Below are 26,007 nucleotides of genomic sequence, written 5' to 3'. Positions count from 1 at the left end.
TGTTTGCAGAGTGATGAGCGGGATTGTGTGAAATCGTTTCTTTTGTTTCCCTGAAAATTGCCACAAGAAAACACAAATACATCTCCAGGGTAGTGGGAATTCCTGCACGGACCCAGGGGGAATTTCCCCATGATCTTTCCAACTTTTCAGAGTTCCTCAGTGACCCATGCCATTGACCGCTACGAAACAACATTAGCCTTGAATCTACAAAGAGTACGCATGAAAAATAACTTTCCAATATGCACGATCCTTCGCTTTCGTAGCTCCTTTTTAAATAGTCTCTTAGAACGCAGTTTTTTTTATTCTAATTTTTTTTTACTTTGTAATGCCAGCAGTCACAATTGTAATGTCGATGTCCACAAATTGTTTAATTGAAACTGTCCATTACGATAATCCAAATAATGTTTCCGTTTTTAATAAACGCAATGTTTTTCATGCAAATTGTTTTACAGATGGGATGTATACACCAGAATCACAAGATTAATAATGCTGTGCACGCTTTTACCCATTTTGAAAGGCACATTTACATTTTCTTTTTGCTACTTTTTTTTGCAACAATGTTTCAATGTTTATGCAGCAGAAAAACCTGTTTTGGGGTGCAGATATCTTTTGCTTCTTACACATTAAGGCAATATTTCGTTTTTACTTTAAATTAAAGCATGTTATTTTTCCGCACCTTTTTTGCCATCAAATGAAGTCAATGGAAGTAGTACATTTTCATAGGCACTTTGTGTTTCTATTTCTTTCGACCACCTTCCTCCACTCAGGGGCTAGTTAAATATCACTTGGCTGAAAAATAAAAACTCTGGCTTAATGATATGGGATTAGGCCAAGCCATTACTGGGTCTAAGAATTGCCTTTGCGCTACCTTTGCAAACGGATGAGAATTGAAATATTACCATTTTTTATGTTTCTCTGTATTGAGTTAATCAATTGTGTGTCTCTTTGCAATTTGTATTTATTTGTTCACTTGAGCAATTTTAATCGAAATGCTGCATGCAGGTTCCAGAACAGGCATGAATGATATGATATGGCATTTATATCGCGCCTATACACAAGTGTTTCAAGGCGCGACGAGGCAAGGGAGGGGGAACAGAGGGAAGACAGAGCCAACGATCTTACTAGGCCAGGTGACATTGAGATTGTGCAAGTGCAGGGGAGGAGGGAAGGGGAAAAGTGAACAGGTGGAAAGGGGGAGGGGCAGTGCAGTACATAGGATAAACAGTAAAATAAATAAAAACAATAAATAAGAAGTGCGGCCAGCTGGTGGCAAGTGCAAGGGTAAGTGCAGACATCAGGTGTCAAGTGCTGGCATGGGGCTGTAGAGATACAGAAACAGCCCCCGAGTGCAGGGGCTTCCAAGGGGGCAGTGGAGGTGTGCAACTGGTGGGGAGGGGACCTGGGCTCGAGAACAAAGGGTAGCCAGGTGACCAGTGCAGTTTCAGTTTCAGCCAGGAGTTTAGCAGGGGAGAAGAGCAGAGAAAGCAGAAGCAAAGAGGAAGGTCTTGAGGTGCTTCCGGAACCGGAGATGGTTCCCCTCAAGTTACAGAGAGGCAGGGAGGCTGTTCCAGAGGGTGGTCCCAGCCGAAGAAAGAGATTTACCACCAACTCGTTTCTTGGAGAAGCGACTGACCCTGAGGGAGTTGGAGGCGGATGAGCGAAGAGATCAAGAAGGAAGATATTTAGGAAGAGAGTGTTTAGTGCATTGAGGCCCCAGGCCCTAGAAGGCCTTGTGGACAATGCAGAGGGTTTTGAACTTAATCCTCGCAGCCAATGGGAGCCAGTGGAGAGATTACAGTCCTGGAAAGATATGATCCCTGGACTTGAGGCCAAGGACAAGTCTTGCAGTCTTGTTTTGGATGAGGTGTAGAGGGCGGACAGTAGAGGCAGGCAGATTTAGAAAGAGGCTGTTGCAGTATTCCAGCCTAGAGAGAACCAGAGCTCTGGAGACAGTGAGCTTCCGGGGGAAGGAAGAATACCTCTGAGAAGGTCCAGCTGGTAGTGTGACTTCTTACAGACGTCAGAGATGTGAGTAGAGAAGGAGAGTGTGGAGTCGAATAAGATAGTAACAGGATTATCCTAACCAACAGCAACAGTGGGGGTGTAGAGAGATGGAAACTAACAATACAGTGCATTGGAACACACAATGGGCCTCAGTACAAGCTTGCCGGTGTGGTAACAACGGTACCGGTAAGCTTGCCGGTACCGTTGTTACTGGACAGGCACACTATGAGTTCTGCTTGCGGGTGCCTTCCTGCCCGCCAAGTCTGACCTGGCGGGCATTCCGGCACCCGCGAGCAGACCTCGACGGATGCACCGGCACCATTTACAAATTGTGCCGGTGCATCCAGCCTCCCCATTCCCATTTGAGTCCAATTGGACTCAAATGGGAATGGGGAGTAATAAATACCACCACCCGGCAATGGGCAATTACCGGGTCCATCAGTGCTGGAATGCCCCAGTAACTGCCCATTGCCAGGTGCTGGTAAATTTATGACTCCGTATTTACCGGTCCTAAAATGTAGCCAGAAAATATTGAGATATCCAGGCAATATTTGCCGGTCAATTGAACTCCCAAACCCCACCATGAACTCACGGTGGAATTAGGAGGCTGTGGGAATCCCTCTGAACCTGAGGTAGCTATAGATGGTACATTCTACCTGGTACGGGCCGGTGTATTCTAGAAATAGAAAAGAGAACATGTTTGTAGTACAAAACCCACTAGTTGAAATGGCAAAAGGAAATATTTCTATTGTGGACCGGTCTCTCAAAAGAAATTGAAAACAGTTTTCTAGTTCTAGCATGACACCCACCAGCACTAGTCCATTGGTGTGAGTTGTTGGGTTACAGATGTAGGTTGGAGCACCCCGTGTACGGAAGAGGTAATACTTAAGGAAAGTTTGGAAGGTGTTTAAAGGATAAAGATGGTTTTAGGTCAAAGGATAAGTGGCTCCAGAAAAATGGAAAAAGGACTCAGTGGTGATGGCAGGCTTCGGTGCATGGGGAGAAAAAGAGCTTGTTGTGGGGCACCAGTAAGTAATATGTCATGGCTTTGTGGAGCTGGGGTTGGCGGTGGGGGGTGGGGGCTACATAGTGGTGCTTTTGGATCTAAAAAAAAGTCCTGTGGGTGGCTTCCTTACCAGCCTCTTTATTACCTTTGCTGCCAGTGCCTGGAACTCAATTTGCATAAGGAAGAGAGCAGGATAGCAATCTATAAGACATGTTGGCCAACTAAAGTTACATGTGGTAAATTACATTTTGTCAATTGGCAGTCAGAGTGTGATGTCAGAATCCTCAGAGCCAATAGTGGTCCTGACCTTCTGGGCCATATTCACCAGTGTGGCCCTGGATACTGAAGAGTAGCAGGATTCCAGTCGCTCCAATCCCCACTTAACTCAGAGTCACCTGCTCTCCTCCGGTCGCCTCCTCCTCATCTCCAGCGACCGTCCTCATTGCCCAGCTCTATTTCGACGGGACAGAAAATGACAACAGAGGATCTTAGTTGCACAGTTGCTGAGCTTCATTTGCTCGGCAGCCATGTTGTAGTTTTTTTTGCTTAAAATAAATCAGGGGCACAAGCATTTGCTAATAGTCCTACTGCCCTTTCTCACAGGGTTAATGCAGACAGTTATGCGTCTTGATTAATTGCCATACTTCAGTCAGGTCCATTAAACGAGCTTCTGAGTACATAACAGCCTTTATTGCCCATGGTTACAGGTATTAACGCTTAATTGGTGTTCTGATATTGATATTGAATAATTTGCTCCAGAGTGCAAGAGGAGAATTAAAATTTGACAAAAAACGCTTGTGCACTCATTTTCACTTACTCCCAAATATCTTTGCACTGTGAATCCTCGGTTACATCACACACGTGTGTTCACCTCCACGCCTCACATCCAACGCTTAGAATATTTGGGTGTAAACTAGTGTGATAGTCGGGGCATTTGATTTACTTTAAATTATTTAGGTGTTTCAGGTTTTGCCCCAGATGTACGTGTACTGCCATTTTAGCTTAAGTTGTACAGCGTGCTGCTGCCTTTTTAACTAAATAAAAATTGATTGTGCTCAAACAAAAATGTCTAAGACAAGGTTGAAGTCTTGTGAATGCATACACATGTACACTTTGGTTCGGTCTGATCGCCTTCCCCATTCATGTACCCACTTCACACACTATTAACCCCTAGCATACCCTGGCAACGCCCCCTTCTGCTTCTGTTGGGGTATTTTGCCTGCTTATTGTACGTAACTGTAACTGTGCATATCATGCTAGTAAACTTAGGCCAGTAGAGAAGTCGTACATCGTTTCGTGAATCAATCGTAAGTTAGTTTGCGAACTCAGAGCACCGCACTCAAGAGTAAGCTACTACTTTTCCCAGGTGTAAGTCCAACTAACTCCTGGGAAAAGCTTTGTGTACAAGCCCTTTGGTGACGACAAGGTCACACAACTCTTCGTTGATGTAATTGACAAAGCATATCCAGTTATCGATCAGTGAGGCCTGTGTTACCCTGGACTTGGCACCCATGCAGCTAAGCGGCATGCAGAAACGTGACGCAGTCTCTAAATACAGCGCTTTCCTTCCGCACTCTGACACCTGTCTCTGCTTCTACCTGTCCAGGCCGCGTTGGTTTCTGTCCTATGCAAAGAGTCTCCTTCAAGATGGTTGATGTTTGTTGTGCTTGATTATTCCTGGTTGCTGTTTTTTCTCTTACCCTTCTGTTGTCTGTTCCCCCCGCAGCATGTGATTGTCACCCCGTGGGTGCGGCTGGCAAAACCTGTAATCAGACCACGGGCCAATGCCCCTGTAAAGATGGCGTGACTGGCATCACTTGCAATCGATGTGCCAAGGGCTACCAGCAAAGCCGATCGCCCATTGCCCCCTGCATAAGTATGTGGACCAATCTTCTTGAAATTTGTTGCATGGTGCAAATTAACCCTAAATCATCACCCGCTAATCACCTAACGCATTCAGCACTTACTAATCCTATATGCTGCATGACTTAACCCTAACGTGTATAACTAATACTCATGGTGACATGCTTTCACACAGCGCTTGCTAACAAACGTGCGGCTTATTTCGTTTATTTTATTCGAATTTGTATTCAACGCTGCCCTATCCAGAGGGTCTCAGAGCGCATTACAAGGTTCAAAAGGTGAAAAGGTGGGAGGTGAAACAGAAGTTACAAAACAGGATAGGATAGGCTAGGAAGGTTAGGATAGGCAAGTGGTAGCAAGGGAGGCGGAGGGGCAGGATTATGTGTGGGGTATGTTTTTGGGCTGTTTCTGGAAGTGGTGATGGAGAGTGCCTTTCCGGAGGTGCAGAGGTGGGGTGTTCCAGGCTCTAGGTGCCCACTGGGTAAATGCTTGTTTTAGGGTGCATGTTAGTTGGTCGAGTGGAATGTGTAGAAGATGCTGGTTCGCTTTTTTGGTGTTTGTGTGGGTGATGGGTTTTAGTTTGTCATGTAGGTAAGATGGGGTTTTGAGGTGCATGGCTTTAAATGCAATGCAGTGTCCCTTGAAAGCAATTCTCTGGGGCATGGGGGCCAGTGGGGCTGGGCAAGAGCTGGGGTGATGTGTGAGTGTTTTTGCAGGTGGAGGATGAGTTTGGCTGCTGCGTTTTTTATGGCTTGAGGAGTCTATTGAGGAAACATTCCCGTAGTGCAGCTTGAACAAAACCAGTGCTTGGACTGTGTTCGGAAGACGGCAGTCAGAAGGATGTGTCCTGTCTTGAGTAAGAGGTGTAGCTGTAGGCTGCATGTTTTGGTAACAACAGCTATGTGGAGTTTGAAGGAAAGGTGGGGTCGATGGTGTAGCCAAGGGATTTAATAGGTGTGGTGTGGCATATGTGTGGTTTGTCCGTGGCAAGTTCTTTGATCCACAGGGTGAGATGGGTTTGAGCGTAGGGGCGCAGATGAGGTGGTATTCTGTTTGGAAAGTTTCAGCTTAAGGAAGTGGGTGGCAATGCAGGTGGTGATGGCGGAGAGACAGCTTTTGAGAGTGTGGAGTTGTGAAGGGGATGGGATTTGGAAGTATATTTGAACATCTTAAATTTAAACCAGCAGATCGCATACACAGCTCTTCCTTGTGTGCATTAGTACACTGGGCTACCTTAACAGGTGCATTTATGAAAGCATAAAGTAGCTCATCATAGCATTCATAATAGAGTTAATTTAAAAGAAGGGCTGTCTATTTCTACTCTTTTATGTTAGGTGGCTTATATAATGCGTAGCACTCCGTGAAGGTAGTTTCAAAGTACTAGAGTACTAACAGTGGGGGAGTTAAGGGTAGAGGAAACCGAGGACAATGGAGCAGGGCAAGCTATATTAAGCCGTGGCTTGGAGCTCCTTAAAAAAATGTATAGGATGCAAGGAATGGGGTATTTTAGGAGTGACAAAAGTTTGAGTTGCCAGTCAGGCCAAATGAATAGCCTCTTTGTGACCAGGGAGGGCTCAGAGCATGTGCAGACCAGAGCTCAGCCCAAAGTGCAAGGGATGCACTGTGGGAAAGATGCATTGGAGACGGGTGTGGAGAATAGACGGAGGGTTAACGACACCCTGATGCCCATTTGTGCAGGGCCAGCATCCTTGTGAAACAGGTGATCATAGAGGCAGACCGTCTATTTTAAAGTAGATCCCACAGCAGGTCCTTGTGAGAGAACTGAGAGACAGAGCCACGCTTGGTGACTGGGCCCCGAATCACCCATGCAGAGGAGCACGTAACAGGTGTGCGAGTGTGTGTGTGTTTGTGTGTAAAGAAGAGAAGAACCCGGGCAGAACGGAGCTATATTTTATGTGTCGGGTTCCTTAAATAGCGATTACCACTTTACAGCTGGGTAAGAAGGTCGGAGGACACAGTAGGCGTAGGTTGCAGCAGAAAAGGAGGCAGTCCAATACTTTTTAAGTTGGTTCTTTTTTTCTATAGCACCTGGATGTATCCAGAAGTAGATTAAGTGGTATCGAAGTAGATGAGGAGGGACGGGGTGAGAGGCCCCTTTAGTGTCATCATGAAACAGCCAGAATTAGAGAAACAGCTCCATCTGTGTCAAAAATATAATGGGTGATGGCAAACAGACACTTCATACCAAAAAACTTCCATCTACCATTTCTGTACACCTGCTAGGCCACCCAGGACCAACACGGTGGGCTGTCTCATAGCTAAAATTAAAAGACATTAGTATCCAGCGAGGGGGGGTCTGGATGCCTCCCAGTCAATGAGGAGGGTTGGAATGGAGTCCTTACCACACAGAGAAAGACCCCACTCCGAGCCTCCTCAGAGCAAGAGGCCGCCATCTTCCCCCGCAGGGAACGAAGGTAAGTGTGCTCCCCGTGTCCCCTGCCTCTTTCCCCCACACCGCATCCTCTTTTCCAAATATCCGTTCCCCCCCAACCCCACTTACCTGCGCTGCTCTGTCCCTCCCTAGTGCCGGGAACAGTTCTGTTCCCAGTGCAACTCCACCACGTGATTAGCCACCATGGAAAGGGAGAAGGGGCTCTGTGTAGTCCCTTCTTCCTGTTCCCTGGCACCCATTATCTTTGTTAACTTTTTTTAAAGCTTTTTTTAATGACCGCCATTGAAAAGGCTCTAGGTGCCAGGTATAGCTTCAGGAAGAAACCATATGATTTGTCCTGGGGCAGGTTGTTAGGCTAGGTAGATGCCCTTTCAGTGTGTGATGCCAAATGGCAATTGGAAACATGACAATTCACAGAACACCGTAAGCCTGAGAGAAGCATAGAGCCACTTTGAACTTTTCCCTGAAGTTCATGCCTAATTAAGTTAACAAGATTAACATGCAAATGACCCTCAAATTAAAATATACATATATACTCGAAAATTGCTAAATAGAATTACCCTGTCATCGACTGCAACCACATAGGATTCATATGGAAGAGTACACACAACTGGCCCCATGGCTGTTCATAATAAACCTCCGGCCACATGTGTCTATCCTGTCCCCTTCTGTCGGAGTACGTTAAACACAAATGCTGCACTTTGAGGACTAATCGGGTAGAACCATACTTCACTCATATGGTCAACGCCTAGTTGCAATTCATTTTGCCATGCTTGTTGTACAAAATTAAAATTACCCAACTCCCCTGTTGATGCCATAGCACCCGCAGCAATCAGATCTATATTTTCTAACAGCATGAGACAATGTTCTTGACCATCACCTTTGGCCAAGCCATTTGGTAGCCTCGTCTATGATGGGCCAGAACTATCCCATCACATAGAGCTCTATATGTTGGCCTCATTATGAGTTTGGCAGTATTCCGGTGGTAAATTCGCTGAAATACATCCAAACTCAATTACCATTACTGCCACTTCTTCCCGTGTAGTTACCATGGAATTCCAAGTGGCGGTAGGAGGTGTAACACCGCACTTTTTTGAGTCCATAGGATTCCATGGGGATTTCTGGTGGATTTTCCGTGCAGTAACTCTGCCGGTTTTTGGAGTTAAAGTGGAGAATTCACCCCCAGCAACAAGCTGGAGGTGAAACCGCCACTTTTCCTCTGAATATCGGTGGCAGGAAACCTGCCAAAAACGATTATTTGGTGGTGCAGGAAAAGAGATGGTAAAGAAATTATTGCCCCTTTTTTCCAGCACTGCTGAACTAGTAATGAGGCCCATGTCTTGCATACAAATTTATTGTGTGAACGTAGAGCAGGGACAGTTAATCAACTGGTCTACTGATGCTTTAGCCAGAGCACCCACACACTCATTTTCACTGACAAAGGATTTACACACATTTTCTGTTGCTATGTCCACACACCCTAAACAAATTACAAACCATAAGGACCATAATTACCCGACCAGCCAAAGCAAGGCCCTTGCATCCCAAAGGAGAAACCGATTTTTTAGCCATTTTACCCTCACATCTAAATCCTAAATCTGCCCAAATCAATATATATGTTCAATACTACAAACATTTTAATGGTAGGGTGAGTGTTGGGAAAAATTCAAGTTGCACCAAGCCCAATGTATATTATGTACTCGGTGATTCAAGCATGCTAACCTATAATCAGAGACATGACATGTTTGACAAACAAACATATCTGTGATTATTCTTATGTCCCCACAATGCTCTTTGATTTTACGCAAATCGGGCTAAAACCCTCACTAATATTAATTGTCCCCTTCCACTGTCTCCCTGGGGCATTTAAAAAGAGTACAATATGAGTGTACCAAACTACCCATCTTGGAATAATAACATCCTATCAGAAAATAATGTATATGGTTATTCTAGGTTTTGATAAGTTTAACTTTCTTATTATGACTATATTCATACTGTCATCATTAGAAATTATTATTGGACAATGAGACTTTCACCCACATAGAAAAACACTGAGAAATAGAGAGTGCAAGACAGAGAGAGAAAGAAAGAAAGAAAGAAAGAAAGAAAGAAAGAAAGAAAGAAAGAAAGAAAGAAAGAAAGAAAGAAAGAAAGAAAGAAAGAAAGAAATCAATAATGAGCACAGAGAGAGCACTAGATTGGCGTGTGGTACACCAGACAAAGGTAGTAAATATAGATAACAAATATGGCATATATAAATACTGCAAATATATCGCAAATATACATAAAACATATATGTAAATGTATAGTGCTTGGTCCCAGATTTGCCATTTTCTGACACTGACCATCAAGTGAAACCATTACTCATCTTAGTTGCAAACAATGAAGCAACCTTTTAAGGCTTCCAAGAGATTTCGTTCCCATATTAAAAAATAAATACATCGGGCCCTGCCAGAGATAGCACAATTGGGGCCTGTATGTCAAACACTCCAACAGCTACATAACTTCCTAAGCCACACTGTGTCCGTTTCCTGCTACCCGAAAGGCTCTAAAATACTATACTTTTTAATAGTGTACTATTCTTCAGCAGGACCTAGACAAATGTGCAATCTTTGTAAATAGCTCACGGGCAACGCGCTTGTCTTGGAAGCAAGACAATGCAGAGCGACATAGGTGCGAATCCCTGTTCTGCGCTTAGAGACGGGTCTCCGGTAATTAGCGCGTTACAAAGCATTATTTAATGAATTTAAGTTCCATCACCCAGCTTCAGATAAGGCAAGCTCAGTGGTTCAATTACATACATTTAGTTCAGCCAAAATATTACGTGCAGATGCAGAGTACAAACCCAATTTTTATACCGTGAACATTTACTTGGCTATACCCGCTTATCTCACTCACCTTTCTTTGCCAGGATGGGCTCTTATATCAGACCCGCAACCTGCGGCTTGTCGATAAATACCAGGAGCAGGTGCTCGGACCAAGGAGCTATTCTTTCAATTATAAAATTATCCCAAAGCTTGTAGGTAATCATAAGTCCTTTGCTCTTTACACTCATCCGCTCTATACACTCATCCGCTCTACACATTAATCTGCTCTGTGCACTCCTGCGCTCTATGTACTCCCCCGCTCTTACGCACTCATCTGCTCTACACGCTCATTGGCTCAATACAGTCATCCGCTCTACACACTCGTCCGTTCTAAACACACTTGTCTGCTCTATGCATTCATCCGCTCTAAGCACCCTTCCGTTCTACACTCTACACATTCTTCTGCTCTACACTCATCCGCACTACACACCCAACCGCAATACATCTTCATCAGTTCTACACACTCATCCACTCTACACACTTATCTGCCCTATACACTCATCTGCTCTGTGCACTCCTGCTCTCTATGTACTCCTCCGCTCTTACGCACTCATCCGCTCTACATGCTCATTCGCTCAATACTGTCGTCTGCTCTACACACTCGTCCGTTCTAAACACACTCGTCCGCTCTATGCATTCATCTGCTCTAAGCACCCTTACGTTCTACGCTCTACGCATTCGTCCGCTCTACACTCATCAGCACTACACACCCATCCGCACTACATCTTCATCAGTTCTACACACTCATCAGCTCTACACACTCATCTGATCTACAAACTCATTCGATCTACACACTCATCTGCTCAATGCATTCATCTGCTCAGCGCACTCATCCGTTCCACGCGCTTAATCCATTCTACCAATTTCATCCACTCCATTCACTTCGTTCATTTATCATGCATTAACGGTCCAGGCTATGTCACTTGGCATTCGTACTGGATCTGTTCTGTGCTCTCTATCTGTTTCATGCACTATATCCGTCTCATGTAATTCAATCGTCTATTCTGTACTTTCCATTTATGCCACGCACTCATACATTCCATGCCATCTGTCTGTGTACTCATCAGTCTCCTGCATTCATCTTTCCATCCTCTTCTCTTTATTCATTTCGTCCATTTTCTTTATTTTGATCATTGCAATCGTTACATCCATTTCATCAATTTAGACTGCATTACTGTTTTCATACGATTTATTCTTTTTATCCTCTTCCCTGCTTTGATCTACTTTACTCATTCTATTTTGTTTGTCCTTTTAGTTTACATTAGCAGTTATTAGCTGTCGATTTCTCGCTTGGATCTGGATGTTGCATTGTTATTTGTCTTATTGTTATTCAAGATTTATTAGTTTTTTGAGTTGGTGTCATTGAGATTTTGTTATTCAGTATGAGTTAGTTTGAGTACGGGTTGGTTTTAGGGGAAGAGCCAAGTTTTCAGTAGTTTGCGGAAAGACATTAGATCTTCAGTTAGGCGGATGTGGGATGGGAGTGCATACCACAGCGTGGGGGCCAAGGCTGAGAATGATGATCCGCCTAACCTGACTGAGTTTGTTTTAGGTATGACTAGGAGGCCGGCTGTGCTTGATCTTAGAGTACGTGGAGGGTGATAGGGTTTTAGCTTGTCTTGAAGATATTGAGGTCCGGTTTTATGCAGTGCTCGGTGAGAAATGCATAAGGTTTTGAAGGTCACCCTTCGGGCCACCGGAAGCCAGTGCAGAGATTTGAGGGCTGGGGAGATGTGGTCTCTAGGGCCGAGCGCTAGTAGCAGTTTGGCTGCAGCGTTTTGTGCCCTTTGTAGTTTATTCAGTTGGTAAGCGTGGACTCCGAGGTATAGGGCGTTAGCGTAGTCTAGCCTTGATATAACAATTGATTGGACTGCGGAGAGTCTATTGGGAAAGGAGAGGTATGGAAAGATGCACCTAAGAGTTTTAAGGTGGTAGTGGCAGGACTTTGAGATGTTGTTGACTTGGCGCGAGAGTGTTAGGTCAGAGTTAAGGGTGCATCCAAGGTTTTTTACTGAATTAGAGGGAGTCGGTGAGTTGCCCATGGCAGGTGGCCAGCTTGGCGGGTGTGGAAGAAGTTCGGAATCGCCACATACCATGATGTTTCTGATCATCCAGGGCTCTATGTCGAGGAGGCAGGAAGCGAGGTCAGGTTGGCAGTTGGGTTTTGAGTTCAGGAGCTTCAGAATTCGTTGAGTGTCATCGGCATAGTTGTAACACAGGATGTTGTGTGAGCGAATTATTGGTGGGAGGGTGATCAAGTGAACAGGAGGGCAGATAGGCATGCTCCTTGTGGAACTCCTGTGTTGACTGGTCGGGATTGGGAGGAATAGTTGGAGAGTAGCGTTATTTAGTACCTATCTTTGAGGAATGAAGCTATCCATTTGAGAGCGGTTCCACAAATTCCTAGGCAGTGGAGGCGGTCAAGGAGGATTGAGTGATTGATTGTGTCGAAGGCGACAAATAGGTCGAGAAGGATTAGTGTGGCGCATCCCGTGAAGTCTGCCATGATTTTAAGGTCATCCCAGAATGAGGTTAGCGTGGTTTCTGTTCCGTGTCGGGCTCTGAGACCTGATTGTGCAGGGTCTAGGAGATTGTTGGCTTCGACAAAGGCGTTTAGTTGGGAGTAGGCATTTCGGTCAATGAGTTTGGCAAGGAACCTGGTGTTTGAGATGGGGCGGTAGTTTTTGGGTTCGAGAGGGTCGAGGGAAGGTTTTTTTATTAGAGGTTTGACATGAACCATTTTAAATGCGTCTGGAAAAAAGATATGGCCTACACACTGCTCCATATTTGTGACAATGCCTTGAACGGTACATGCTAGGTCTCCAGCCAGGACTGCAATGCTGCTGGAAACCAACACGTCACTACTTGCGGTAGGAACCGTAGAGTGAAGATAGCAGTGGCAAGGTATTCTGCTGCAGGAAGCGCCTAGCTCTGGTTCATGAAATGGGCTTCTGTGTGCATGGCATAGAATGTGAAAAGTAAAGAGCCTTTTCAATAGTATCGACCTCTACATTTAGTGAGCTATGAAATAACGGCTCAAGATATAATATGAGTGCAATAACTTGGAAGCTGTAACGAATGGTTATCATATGATTACTAGGATATAATGAACATTTACCAATTGGCATTTTGATGTTGGTGACTGGAGAGGCAGCAGGGGTCATTGAATTGTCTAATATCTTTATTGATTTTTTGATATATAATGGCATATTTATCAATGCGGCCAGTCTACACATTTGCATTTGATTGACATTTAAGTTGAAAAACACAATATAACTAAGAGACTGCTGCATTATCTAAGTGTCTCATTTCTGGCGAGCACTAGGTCTGTTGATGCAGTCTGAACTCTCTGAGGGCAAGTGCTGTGTTCAGTTGTAAGCATAATTCATTTTCATTTCTCGTGATGACATCACGGTTTGTAACAAGTGGGTCCAGAAATGAATTCGGAATAAATCTGCTGTGAAATCTGCAGGCTGTGCAAGTAGATTCTTGGCACACCTGCTTTCAGAGGTTGGTCCTGGACTATTGAGCAGATCCGTGGGATCTGCCCTTGATACACTGACAATTTATGGGAGGGTTTCTGCAAGATCCACTTGTGGCCTATGGGTTTTGGGGCAATAAAGATCAGTGGAACAAATCAGAGAAGTGAACGAGCAGAGAAGTTCTGCTAGTTAATTAAACATTCAAACTGTACACAATACACACCGATTCACAGAAATTAAAAATAGTCCTTCACACCACACAAAATTTCGTAGAAGACGCTGGAGCCATTTTAAATCTCTAACAGGAATATCCTTCTGTTCTAATGTGCAATTGAATCTTATAAAGCAGTAGACTGGAGCGGGGTTCTGCAACCTTTTCCCCTCCAGATGTCATGTTCTACAGCTCCCATCAGCCCCAGCCAGCATAGTCAGTGATGAGTGGTCGTGGGAGCCATAGCCCAAAACATCTGGAGATCCACCGGTTTCAGAACCCTGGACTAGAGGATCAAAGATGATGCCAGAAAGCATGCAGAGTCTTGAACTCGGCTCAGGCAAAACCAGGGACAGGCCAGGCAAATGTGCAGATATACTTGTTCACCTAGGGCGCCTGCACACACTGGGGAAGGTGATGATTAAATGCACTGCTGCATGACCGCCAATCTCATGAAGCATCAGGACCATGATGCACGCTGAGTTCCTACCTATTTGTTGGCCGCTTGGAACCACATGGAGGAGAGATGCCAAAGGTCTGATGTTGCCAAATAATAGGGATTTGAAAAGTATAATCCTACCGACTTGAAAGATGTTGCATTTTAATGAAGTGCTGCAGCGCTGATGCTGCACATAGGAGAGGGTTTAGACTGGGAGGCAAAAGCATGCAGGAGATCTGGAATGACACCTGTGTTTGCAGTGCTTACTGAAACTCACACAGTATCTTCATGAACTCTTCCCTATGTGCCAAATAATGTTAGATTTGCTTTAGAATTGATTGCCCTACCCCCACTAAAAGAGCCACACTCTAAACTTCTGCTCGACCCACTGGGGCCCGAATAATGGGTTTGAGAAGCCTTTCCACAGTGGCCACATTCACACCCCAAACTCTTTCTGCACTCATGCAAAAACTGCACAACCGAGGTTTGTGAACTAGTGCAGTTTGGCCCTTTTAAGCCACACCTGTGCTATCCTTAATGATTAGTGATTTGGCTCCAGGCCGGTTTCATGGAATTTTTAGCACTGCTGAAAAGTGACTTCGTACTGCGGACACAAACACTGACTCATGGAACTGTGCAAAGTTTCTTTTTGCAGTGCAAAGTCAGTGCGAAGTTAGTACAAAGTAATTTCTGCAGTACAAAATGACTGCACTGGAAAAATATATTTTGGACAGTTCCATGAATCAGGTTTGTGTCGGCCGTGCAAAGTCACTTTTCAGCAGTGCAAAGGCACTTTGAACCATGCAAAACATTCCATGAATAGGGCCCCTAGGCTTCAAGATGTAGCATGCAAGACCTGTGGTCGGTCCCGAGTAGCTTTATGTCCAATGCTCTCTGAAGTGATGCAAGGAGAGTTTCCAGGGCATACTGCAGCACAAAATATGACTTTATTCATCCACCTGCTGCTGAAAATAACACTTCTCTTGTCTTTTTTATCTTATTTCTCCTGCCTTTTACATCAACATTCACAGAGATTCCAGTAGCTCCGCCAACAACAGCAGCCACCAGTGCCGAAGAGCCAGCAGGTAAGCACTCTTTACCTTGAATGAAATATAACCCCTTTTATAAGTAAACTGGGCAGTTTAAGCAGATCAAAATATCACTAGGGACAGTGCATTGCTACCTGGGACACTTTCCAGCCACGAAACTGAACATGGCTGGGAGAGATCTCAAAATCCCAGCTGTGGGAAGACCACTGGTCAACTCAGGGTTATCCTGCTGCCATGCCCAGATGACTAGATCGCATTCTCCTCTTCATTATAATTCTGATTCTTCACTAAGGTCCCTTTTGCAGATAAAATGAGAGCAACATATGAACAACATAAGTGACGGTCCGATAGACAGAAATGCATAGCCTGTGTATGTCTAGCATGCGTACATTATGCGTTTGTATTTAATACTGTCATTAATCATTACATAGCAAACTCTCGTGCAAACATTGTATGTAGACCTGCATGAGGCTAAAGGCAAAGTAAGAGATTAGCATCCCCATAACTAAACAGGTTCTGAGTGAACACAAAACAGAGATCTTGCTCTTCATATAACAGGATCTTGCATCCTTCCCTGTTGAGTGGCCAGACTCTCTTGATCCATCACCAAAACCAGCCAAGAATGCATGCAATGTGGAAATCGTGCCTGAAATTGAGCTCACTTTCCTGACGCAATTAGATTCGGTGGAAAGAACACACTCTGCACTCACACTACTAATAGGTAACCTTCCCCTTCTATACCTCTCTTGCAAAAAGCACCATAGTGCAGGCTGGGGTTTAATCATACTTAAACTAATGCAATGTCTTGAAAACAGGGTTTCCAAAAATATCTATATTTAAATTCTAAAGAGTACAAAATCATGCTGGTGGATTTGGCCTGAAACAATATGACCACATAAGAAGGCATTGATTTCTCTAGACGGGCCTCTTCACAAAGAAATATCATATTTCACATAGTTGCGCCTTGTCCCTACTTACATAAAAAAGCCAGAAGTCTTCAAATCAAAACCACCAACTCCTTCACTCTCACCAAAATACAAAAGATATGAGAGAAACCCTCCCCACTTGCAGTGTCTCCCTGCCCACCCAATAGGGGAAAAATGGCTATCTCAAGTTCCAGGGAGATCTAAAAGTCTCACCTGTTCCGGGTAGCTTACAGTCTGGAACCTCCCCCAACATTTGTTGCACCTGTGTCCCTTTCCCTGTGCAATCAAACAACTAAGACCAGCCCCTTCCTTGATGGTGAAGGATGCTATTGTGGACCTTTCCATCCATGGCTGATGTACCCCAGTGAGGACTATCCCCGAAGACAGAGGCTTGCCTCTTGATTTTCAATTCTCAGGCTGTAGCCCAGTATCATTCTCCTCCCTAGCATTCCAGAGTCCACCTTCCTCCTTCTCTGAGGCCAGGGCACAGCGGTGTCGGGTACATGTATAAATAAACCCCCATTGGTCCTTTCATCGGCTGGGAAATTATTCACTGGATCATCCCCAGCATTGGACTACAACAATACAATCCCACTCCATGTTCCTTACAGTGGTCTCTACCCCGCGGGCACCTCCCCTCACCTCCCTTCCTCCCGATATTGCAGAGGTCTCACTGCCCTCCAGTCCTTCACCAGAGACTGAGGCCTTCCGGCTGCTGTGGCACCCTTGCTCACCACTCGACCAGCTGCTGACCACGCCAGCAGGTCATCTGGCCACAGTGTGTGGGATGCATACATATATAGTCATACATAAAATAGATGAAGTAAGTGCTTCACAGCTCTGTGGGAAAAGTCAGCCAGCTGGAATGAGATCCGTGTGCCTGCCCCCACAATGTCTTCAGATCTTAAGCTTCTAAAAGAAGAAAGCCGATTGGCTCTGAGCAACAGTGTTAATGTTTGCTTCCATTCATTATCATCAAATCGAACAAAGCAGATCCAAAGTAATAAAGGACCTGAAATGTCATCGTTGATTATTGCTGAAATAGTCTCATCCGTACCCAATAACTCTGGCTGCAAAAGATTGTGTTTATTCACATAGTCCCAATCGTATTTCTGGCAGCGACCAGACTGTCTTGGACCAAGAGTAGAGAGTACCCCTTTTAATCATTAGCTGCACCAAGTAATATGAGCAGTGGGCCTCTATGATCCCTCAAATCAGTGAATTCTTAATGTGGGTTAGAGGGTCATTTCAAAAAGAAAAGCTGGTTTGGAAAGCAGAACCAGAAATAGGCAAAATAGCAAACAATAACAATGTGTTATTTATATGGCGCTTACGCACGCGCGCTGTTCATAAAACATATTTACGTACATCATCATCAGCCCAGCCCAAGTTGGTACTCATTTATCGCCTTCGGAAGAATGAAAGGCTGCGTTGGTATTGCTAGGATTCAAACCTGCAATCTGCAAATCACACATAGATCGCAGCAGCAAGCACTCAACCCACTGTGCTATCTTACCAGCCATATACCTGCATATCTTGTTATGCAAGTGTAGAAGGTTTGGGGCAGGGTTTGGGACAGATGCCAGCTGTACATCACTTTACATGAGTTTGATCTGTACACATCAGAAGAAGCTAGCTTCCATGTCCCACACCTTTCTCCAAATCTCTCCTATTTCACCATTTGTTTTATGTTCCCATGGCACCATACATGGCACCATACATTGATATATGTTATCCTCCACAGCCTCTTCTGTTCAAGGATGTATAGATGAATGTGAGCAAATGTTTAATTACTTCCTTGCGTATGAGTATTTCAAAGTATTTTAGTTGCCTAGACCCCCCCCCCATTTTTAATGGACTATCCAATGTCAAAGTTTCCCAGACCATAACATTTAAAATGTCTTTTCCTGTGCTTCATAATTAAGAGTATTTCCATTGTTGCATGACTCCAACTTGTGCATCGCCCACTGTTCCCAACAGTCCTGCACCTAGAGTTTGCATCCTTTGATGTACATCCTGGATTAGCTCTATGTCCACAAATGGAGATGGCAATGAGAAAAACTGATATTTCCTGACAATCTGATCCCATAAAGTGAAGGGGGCCAAAGTCATGAGAGCGGGAATCAGCCTGGACGAGTAACACACCTGCTGCAGAGAATTCTCTTTCTGCAATGATGATTTACCCTCAACTTATTTCAACCTGACCGCAAATTGTGGTCTGTTGACATTCCCAATAGTTACCTACTGCTCGGCAAAGAAGAGAGGCATCACAATCAAGCCATGCCCGACATTGATTCATCTTGGATATTGTATATGATACAATGTGGGTGTGAACTGGTAAAGACTGGCTTAGGTATAGGAACCACGTGTATTGAATATTATGGGTATTTATATGGCAAATTCCTAGCTCTGAGAGCAACAGAGCAGTTCCCAATCTAGGGGAACACATCAGAGATTGTGAGTACTGCATGGGTGCATGCTGAAGGGTGATAGGGTTTTAGTACGGGAGGCAAGGCGGTCCAGGAAAGGGCGGACCACTACACGTGGAACAGTGGCGAGCTGGTCACAAGTGAAGAGGGAGGCGCTCTTTAAAGAAGTGGTTGTTGAGCTACTTTTGGAATTACAAGAGGGGCATCGTTAGACTGGCATGAGGGAGGAAGGTGCTCTATGGCCTCAGAGTCTAGACCGCCCACGGGTTTGGATGAAAAGGTTGGCACTGCTGCACTAATCTCTGGCACAGCACTTCTATTTAAACTTTTACTGTGAGAGGTTTAGGGTATTACTTCTCAGTACGGGGGACACAGCTAGCCAATCGACAACACTTACCGGCCCAAGCGCACCAACAAACGGTCATACCCTAACACAACCCATTATCACTGCTGCACAGTGCCTGTGTTATGTTCTGTGGTTCAAACGGTGAGGCTGCTCCTCAGAAATTTACAAATAACTCCATGCATGTTTTGATATATGTTTCATTATGGAATAAGGTCACTGCAGAGAAATGCTGTCACCTTATATTAAAAATCCCCACTGCACCATCCAGTTGAAATAATTGTTCCTTTCAGATTGACTAGCTGTGGTGTAAGCACTCTTTGCCTAATGTATGGGTAAAAACATAGATATTGCTGAACCATGGCTAAACTGCTTTTGTCTACCAGACAGAAGTGAGGAAATGCACGGGAAGATGGCCCTCATTACGACCCTGGCGGAAAGTAACTGACCGGACCGCCATAGCGTAAATAGCGTTTCCGCCATTGCATGACGGAGTAAAGTGCGGCTAATTCTGACCCATCGGGCACGAGCACTACGCCATGGCGGAAGTGCAAAGTCCGCGATGGCGGAAATGTCCCCAAAACGCCCCTCACCGCCGTCGTACGGCGCCCTAGGTGCAATTCCGCCACCCATCATAGCGGTCACCGTAATGAGCGGTAATCGCAAAATACGGTGACCGTAAATATACGGAAACGGAAGTAAAAACATGGTCCCGGAACGGGAAACAGCACGCCGTACACCTATAAAATCAGAATCCCAACACAATCATCAAAAATCCTACCCTGAGACACATCCCAACCCGTTAGCCACCCTAGGGAAAACAATTAAAATGGGAAAAGTTGCGAAAAAAGCGTGCGACCGCAAGCGGCAGGTCCACTTCTCCCATGAGGAACTCACCGTGCTCACAGAGACCCTCCAGGAGAATGCTGCCGTCGTCTTCTCGACGCAAATGACCAGGACGGCACTTGCGAACAAGAAGGCCATATGGGCCCTGGTGGCACAGCGGGTAAGTGCGGTGGGGACCGCACCCCGCAACCCACAGCAATGCAGAAAGCGATGGGACGACTTGCGGATACGCGTACGGAGCATACTATCTGCCAACCGTAACATTGCCACAGCTACCGGGGGAGGATCGGAATCACCCATCAAGTTGACCCCCTGGGAAGAAATCTGTGCCTCCACCATTGGAATGGAGAGTATAGAGGGAGTCGGAGGGATGGAGAAAGGAGTGCAGACATCCGAAGAATCAGGTAGGTGGGCCAAATAAAACAATGCTAAATCCACAATGTCCAATCATGTGAAGTACCATGTGTCCACATAGTGCAACAGAAACACATGTCCAGGAGAACGTCCACATACATTGGCCTGATAGCGCACTTTAAAAGTCACATTAAATACATAAATAATTAAAAATCCTAAAAACACCCTCTACACGTGCAGCATGCACACCCTAACTGCAGGCTGCAAAACAACTGCATCCTCAATCCACACAAAAATGAAACCACCTCCAAGGCCCTGACCCAAATCACCCTCAGGTACCACCCCAATGCATGTGATACATTGCCATTCCAATTTCCACAGACCCATAAATAACACTCGCCCTCGTTTACTCCACCACAGGGTCCGATTCCAACGACGAGCTCCAGGACACCCCTACCAGCACACCTGCAAAGAGGGCCAAGACCAACGGCCAAAGACCCTCCACCTCAGCTGCACGGATCAAGACACGGCAGCAGCACAAATCAAGTGGCAGCACACAGGAGGGGACTTCAACAGGCACCCCAGCAGCCAGCATGCCCACAACAGCAGCACCACAGGTCCCCCCAATGGATGCCACAGAAGGCACTGCTTCTGGTGGCAGCAGCACCATAGGTGACACTGCATTAATGGCAGCATGCTCCGACACAGAAAATGGTGATGTCGATGTAGGATCCATCCATGACCTGTCTATATCCCCCTGTTTGTTTCATCCCGTACACCATGAGGATACCACGCAGGGGCACCCACAAGACGACGACTGGCCATCCCCCACAAGCCCTGTGGCAAGGCAACATGAGGTGATCAGCCCCTCTGTGACACCACCGCAAATGGCCATGGCCCAGCAGAGGCAACAGTCCCTCGACCAGGTGATCGTGCAACAGCCGCAACTGGCCACGCTCCTGGGGTACTAAGGCAGCCATAGAAACATCAACTGAGACACTTAGGTCAGAAATGGAGAGAAGCACAGAGACACTAAGGGCACAAATGGAGAGAAGCACCGAGAGCCTGAGGGTACAAATGGAGAGAAGCACCGAGAGCCTGAGGGGGGAACTGCATGCGACGTCCAAAGACGTATGTGCTGAACTTGCCGCTGTGCGCCGTGTGCTCACTAAGCTCTCACAAACCCTTAGGGACATGCATGGACGTGAGCAGGCAGAGACATCATCCGTTGCAAGTTCCGTCCAGGGCAGCCCCCAACGTAGATCGGGGAGGAACCTGCGCTCCACAGGCAGGGGTGCCCCTGATACCCGGAGAGGGGGCATGCAATAGCGTCTGCCCACTGACAATGAGTTTCTTTGGACACTGGTGTTCGGGGGGGAGGTAGGAGGGTGGAGGGGGTGTGTTGGGCTTTCTTGGGTGGCGGGTCGATGGGGTGTGTAACATAATTTCACATATGCTATAAACAATTCACAATCATCCAATGAGATGTGTGGACATTGATCTTTGTGTACGAGGCCTTTATAGGCGTACAGTCCATATTGTGCATGTTCCAGACACACAAAGTGCCACAAGTCCCGTGTCCATGTATCAGCCACCAGGCGTGAGTGCTAGAAGCATGAATCTATTAGAATCTGACGAATTTCACGGCCCTCCTGTGCCTCGCGGACTCCTTGAGGTGCTGCCACATCCCCACCCTCATCATGACCATCTTCAGGTGCTTGCAGTCCTGCGTCAGGGGGCATGGGCACATTTCTACGTACGCACATGTTGTGTAGCATGACACATGCCATGACCATCTTTGCAACCTTCTCATGGCGGTACAGGAGTGCCCCGCCAGACCTGCTGAGGCAGCGGAAACGAGTCTTCAGTAGGCCGAATGCCTGTTCTATGACTACACGGGTACGTGAGTGGGCATGGTTGTAGTCCTCCTCATGCTGGTTCTGTGGGTTCCGGAGTGGTGTAAGGAGCCATCTCTTCAGTGGATACCCGGCATCACCTGTATGTGGACAATAAAGGATGTTTGTGGAATGACATAGCTACGTACGCATCCCCCCCCCCTCCTGCCAGGTCATTGCCGCATCACATACCCCACATTATCATGCATGAAATGAGACTCACCGAGTAGCCAGGATCTGTTCCCTGCGTGTCGCTCCATGTAGCGTGGTATTGTAGAGTTCCTCAAGACCATAGAATCATGGGTTGATCCAGGAAATCGGGCACAACAATGTGTAATGATCCTGTTGGAGTCACACACCATTTGTACATTAAGAGAATGATATTGTTTTCGGTTGCGGTACTGGGCCTCCATGGCATGTGGCACAACCAATTCCACATGGGTGCAGTCGATGGCACCAATGCAACCCGGTATGCCGGCAAGTGCATGGAATCCCACTTTCGTGTTCGTAATTTCCTGCTCCGAGCGTGGTAGAGAGATGTAGTCGTCTGCGTGCTTACGGAGGGCATCGAGCACTTGCGATAGTGTCCGTGACAACAGTGGCTGTGAAATGCCATGCAACTGTCCGACTGTGTGCTGGTAGGTGCCTGTGGCCAGGAAGTGTAGTACAGACACCACCTTCAGTAGGGGTGGGATGGCGGTTGGGCTATCTATCATGCTGGCAAGGTCAGCGTGTGTCATGTCCACAATGGCGGTTATGGTGTCCCGGTCCAAACGGTAGAGGGTGTGGATCTGCTCATCAGTGAGGTTGAACGGATGAGCTCGGAGGCGTGGGATTGCGGGCTGCCTGCGTGGTGGTAGTGGCTGTGCTGGTGGCCCTTGCTGGCCCTGCCTTGCCCTCCTCCTCCTCCTCCGTCTCCTCTGTGCGGCCGGTTGTTGTAGTTGGTGTTCGTCTTCTTCTTGAAGTTGGAGTACTTGCAGTGCTATCAGGTCCCCCAGGGCCAACATCGCTAGTCCTGCCGGTAGCATTTTGGAGTGGGTGTGGTTGTGGGAGGGGGTTGGGTGTGCAATTTATGTGTTTTCAGGCTGTATAGACTCCACCTGTGGTGATTCATTCCACCTGTGCAAGCTGCAATCCCCTTTGGGCGAGCACGTCCCGCACACAACGCTGCAATTCGACGCATGGCATCTTGCTATTACAATCATGTATTTAATCCCGATGGCAGTGGAATATTTGTTCATATGTTCATTCTGCTATGGTCCCATTGTTTCACATACAATCTTTGCAGTCGCGAACAAACTTGTGAAGGGTCAGTGGAATGTAGTACTCGATTAATGGTGGACCCTCATGCAGCACTGTACCGAGGTTCACCGACGGGCGGGGCGTCCCATTTGTGAGTGAAGCCAGTTGCCATTTTCACACACTGCCGCACTACATGGATGAATTTGTGATTTCAAGCGGTCACAGATGCCTTATCGACGTGATGTTGCAAATGAGGAATTCGAAGGACAGCGCTTTCGGTTTTCAGCTAGCGGCGAGGAGACGCCCTCAGGTCTGACTGCAAATATAACGTTCTATTGTTTAATGTCCTTGGGACAGGGGACATGGCGAGAATGCAATGATTGATATGAATAGTATGGGATGCGCAATAGCGTAGTGGACGATAAGGCAGGACGTTCCCAAATACATGTTACTTCACAACACTAGAATTCCGGGCTGGAGCACAGTGGATTTTGCAGACTGCATTACGCACAGACTCAATGGAAATTTCACATGTTATGTGAGTAAATAATCAGGCGTTTTCATACGGGGATGAGGGTATGATGTATGGATGCATGGACAGATGATTTAATTGAGAGTTTACCATGTACATGGCTTTTTGGAATCTATCCCCTTCCCCTGCGCTATGTGATGCAGAGCTGCCATAGTGGGACCATCGTCTATCTGCCCTTGTTGAACCCTCCCTGTCTCGACGCGCCTTCAAACACTTGTGTCTATGCATGTTAATAATCCCATCTAATGGATTCTGTCTTAACAGACGCATGCACACAAACACTCGTTTGTAATAGTGTTTTCACCTCGATTTATATGGTTATGATTCGCAAGTGAATTTTGGGTGGGAATAATCCTTTTGAGTGGGCTAACATGCATATGGCTGTAGATTTAGTGTGATCATTGAAGTGAGTAATTCAAATTAAGTTCTGATGCCCATACCATTCTTTTTCATTTCATTTGGGTGACAGGTATCTCCTCCCCTTTTGCCGCTGCCATCTGTATGCCACTCCTGCAGATGGCTTTTACTCCCGACACCTGCTGCTTCGTGTTAATTAGTGGAGCACCATTACGATTTTATGGGACGATCGCCAATGGGCCACATGCCCTTACGCAGTACTAGTGGCTAGGAGCAACATATCGACCTTTCAGCTGGACTAGTGCCTACCTAATGGGACGGCCCTGCGGTTCTAGGCGCTTCCATGTTGCCTTTTTGAACGTGTATGTAGCCCCTGTGTACCATGAAGGAACAGGGCGTCACACAAGCAGAAGCTGGTCATTTATTGCGGATGCAGCCCACAATACTGAAATGTATTTTGGAGTTCATGACCTAATGGCTGTATGGGCTTGGTGATTTTGTAGTGCATTAAATTTCTATTCTGAAATTAACCGTGTAGCGTTATTCTTTGCAAGTAATGTAGCATATTCCTATTTGTGGATCGATGTATTGTGAGTAGATCTGCATTGGGTTCCGGCTTCTGGTTATAGGTGCGTGGTACTGTACTGTGCGCGTTTGCCTACGAAGCCCAGTGAGGTCAGGGATAGGGGCTGCCATTATGACTGTTTTAATGATGTCATGCTCAGGGGCGGGGGATTAGCTTTTGTGTAACAGATGCCGGTCAGCCAGGTGGATTGGTGGAATGATGTGATTATCAGAATATGGCTGGTCACAGGTGCCTGTGTTTGCGTGCGTTTCTTGGAGGGAGACTGAGGTCATGTCCATTGGAATAGCTTCTGTATTCGTGCCATCTGTGCCCTGCAGCTCCCATTGGCCCCTCTTGAGATGGGCCTGGCTGCTCAGTCACTCTGCCAACTTGTGTGGTACATGCTTATGCTGATGGTTGGTTTGTTTACTGGCAAGAGTACAGGGCTGGTGCAGTCTCCCTCAGGTTACTGCTCTGAATGTTGCCTTACACTGGTGTCAAGCGATGGGGGCCTGTTGTTGTTTTGTCTCATGTTTCAGTTCATATTGCTGTACTTGACCCTTCACGTGCCTGTGCTGCATCAGTACGGCAATGGTGACATGGCAAATATGGATGGCCACTCACAAGGCACTTGGAGCCCCTACATTCATTTGTTCGTTGGCATGCATGGGTGACGTGTACATTTCACTGGTTGCATTGTGTGACTTCATTGCACCTACGAGGAGTTGTGCAATGTGGCCAGGGAGTGGTGTACAGGCACTCAGTAGGGCCATTTACGGTTGGTTCGCGTTGCCGTTCTTCTCACCATGGCGGAATGGTACTTTCCGCCATGCTTGATGGCGTTAGGTACATGTCCGCTAGGGTCAGAATTTGCGTACCGTTGCGCCATGGTGGTAATTACGGTTTCGCATGGCGTGCGTGCGCGTACTTGGTGCAGTTAGCGTTGGCGTTCACTACGGTGTCGCTAATGGCATCGTACTTTACGGTGACGGGTCATAATCGCACCGAGCGCTATTCGATGGCAGTATTGCATTTCCGCCATCGTTTTTCGATTTCCGCCAGGGTCGTAATGAGGGCCCATGTCTAACAGGTATTAGCATAATTGACCTAAACACATTTGACCTAAAACATTTGATCGAATTTATTTGACCTTTTTTTTGGTCAAATGTAATTAAATATATATA

General features: G+C 46.2%; 1 protein-coding gene across 4 annotated transcripts in view; it reads left to right on the top strand.

The window, feature by feature from the left end:
• NTN1 (netrin 1) overlaps positions 1–26,007 on the top strand; it is a 632,822-nt gene that overhangs the window by 463,516 nt on the left and 143,299 nt on the right. For 3 of the 4 annotated variants that reach the window (XM_069654579.1, XM_069654580.1, XM_069654578.1), the window contains exons 4-5: positions 4,737–4,886; positions 15,317–15,370. In XM_069654579.1, coding sequence (XP_069510680.1) covers positions 4,737–4,886; positions 15,317–15,370 — 204 coding nt within the window. The remainder of the gene's footprint in view (positions 1–4,736; positions 4,887–15,316; positions 15,371–26,007) is intronic. The other variant, XM_069654581.1, reaches the window with a different exon arrangement.

Source organism: Ambystoma mexicanum, chromosome 3q (assembly GCF_040938575.1).
Source record: "Ambystoma mexicanum isolate Mex_15411 chromosome 3q, UKY_AmexF1_1, whole genome shotgun sequence".
In the NCBI taxonomy this organism is placed as follows: Eukaryota; Metazoa; Chordata; class Amphibia; order Caudata; family Ambystomatidae; genus Ambystoma; species Ambystoma mexicanum.
The sequence above is the reverse complement of the archived record's forward strand: the minus strand, read 5'-3'. Positions and strand labels throughout refer to the sequence as shown.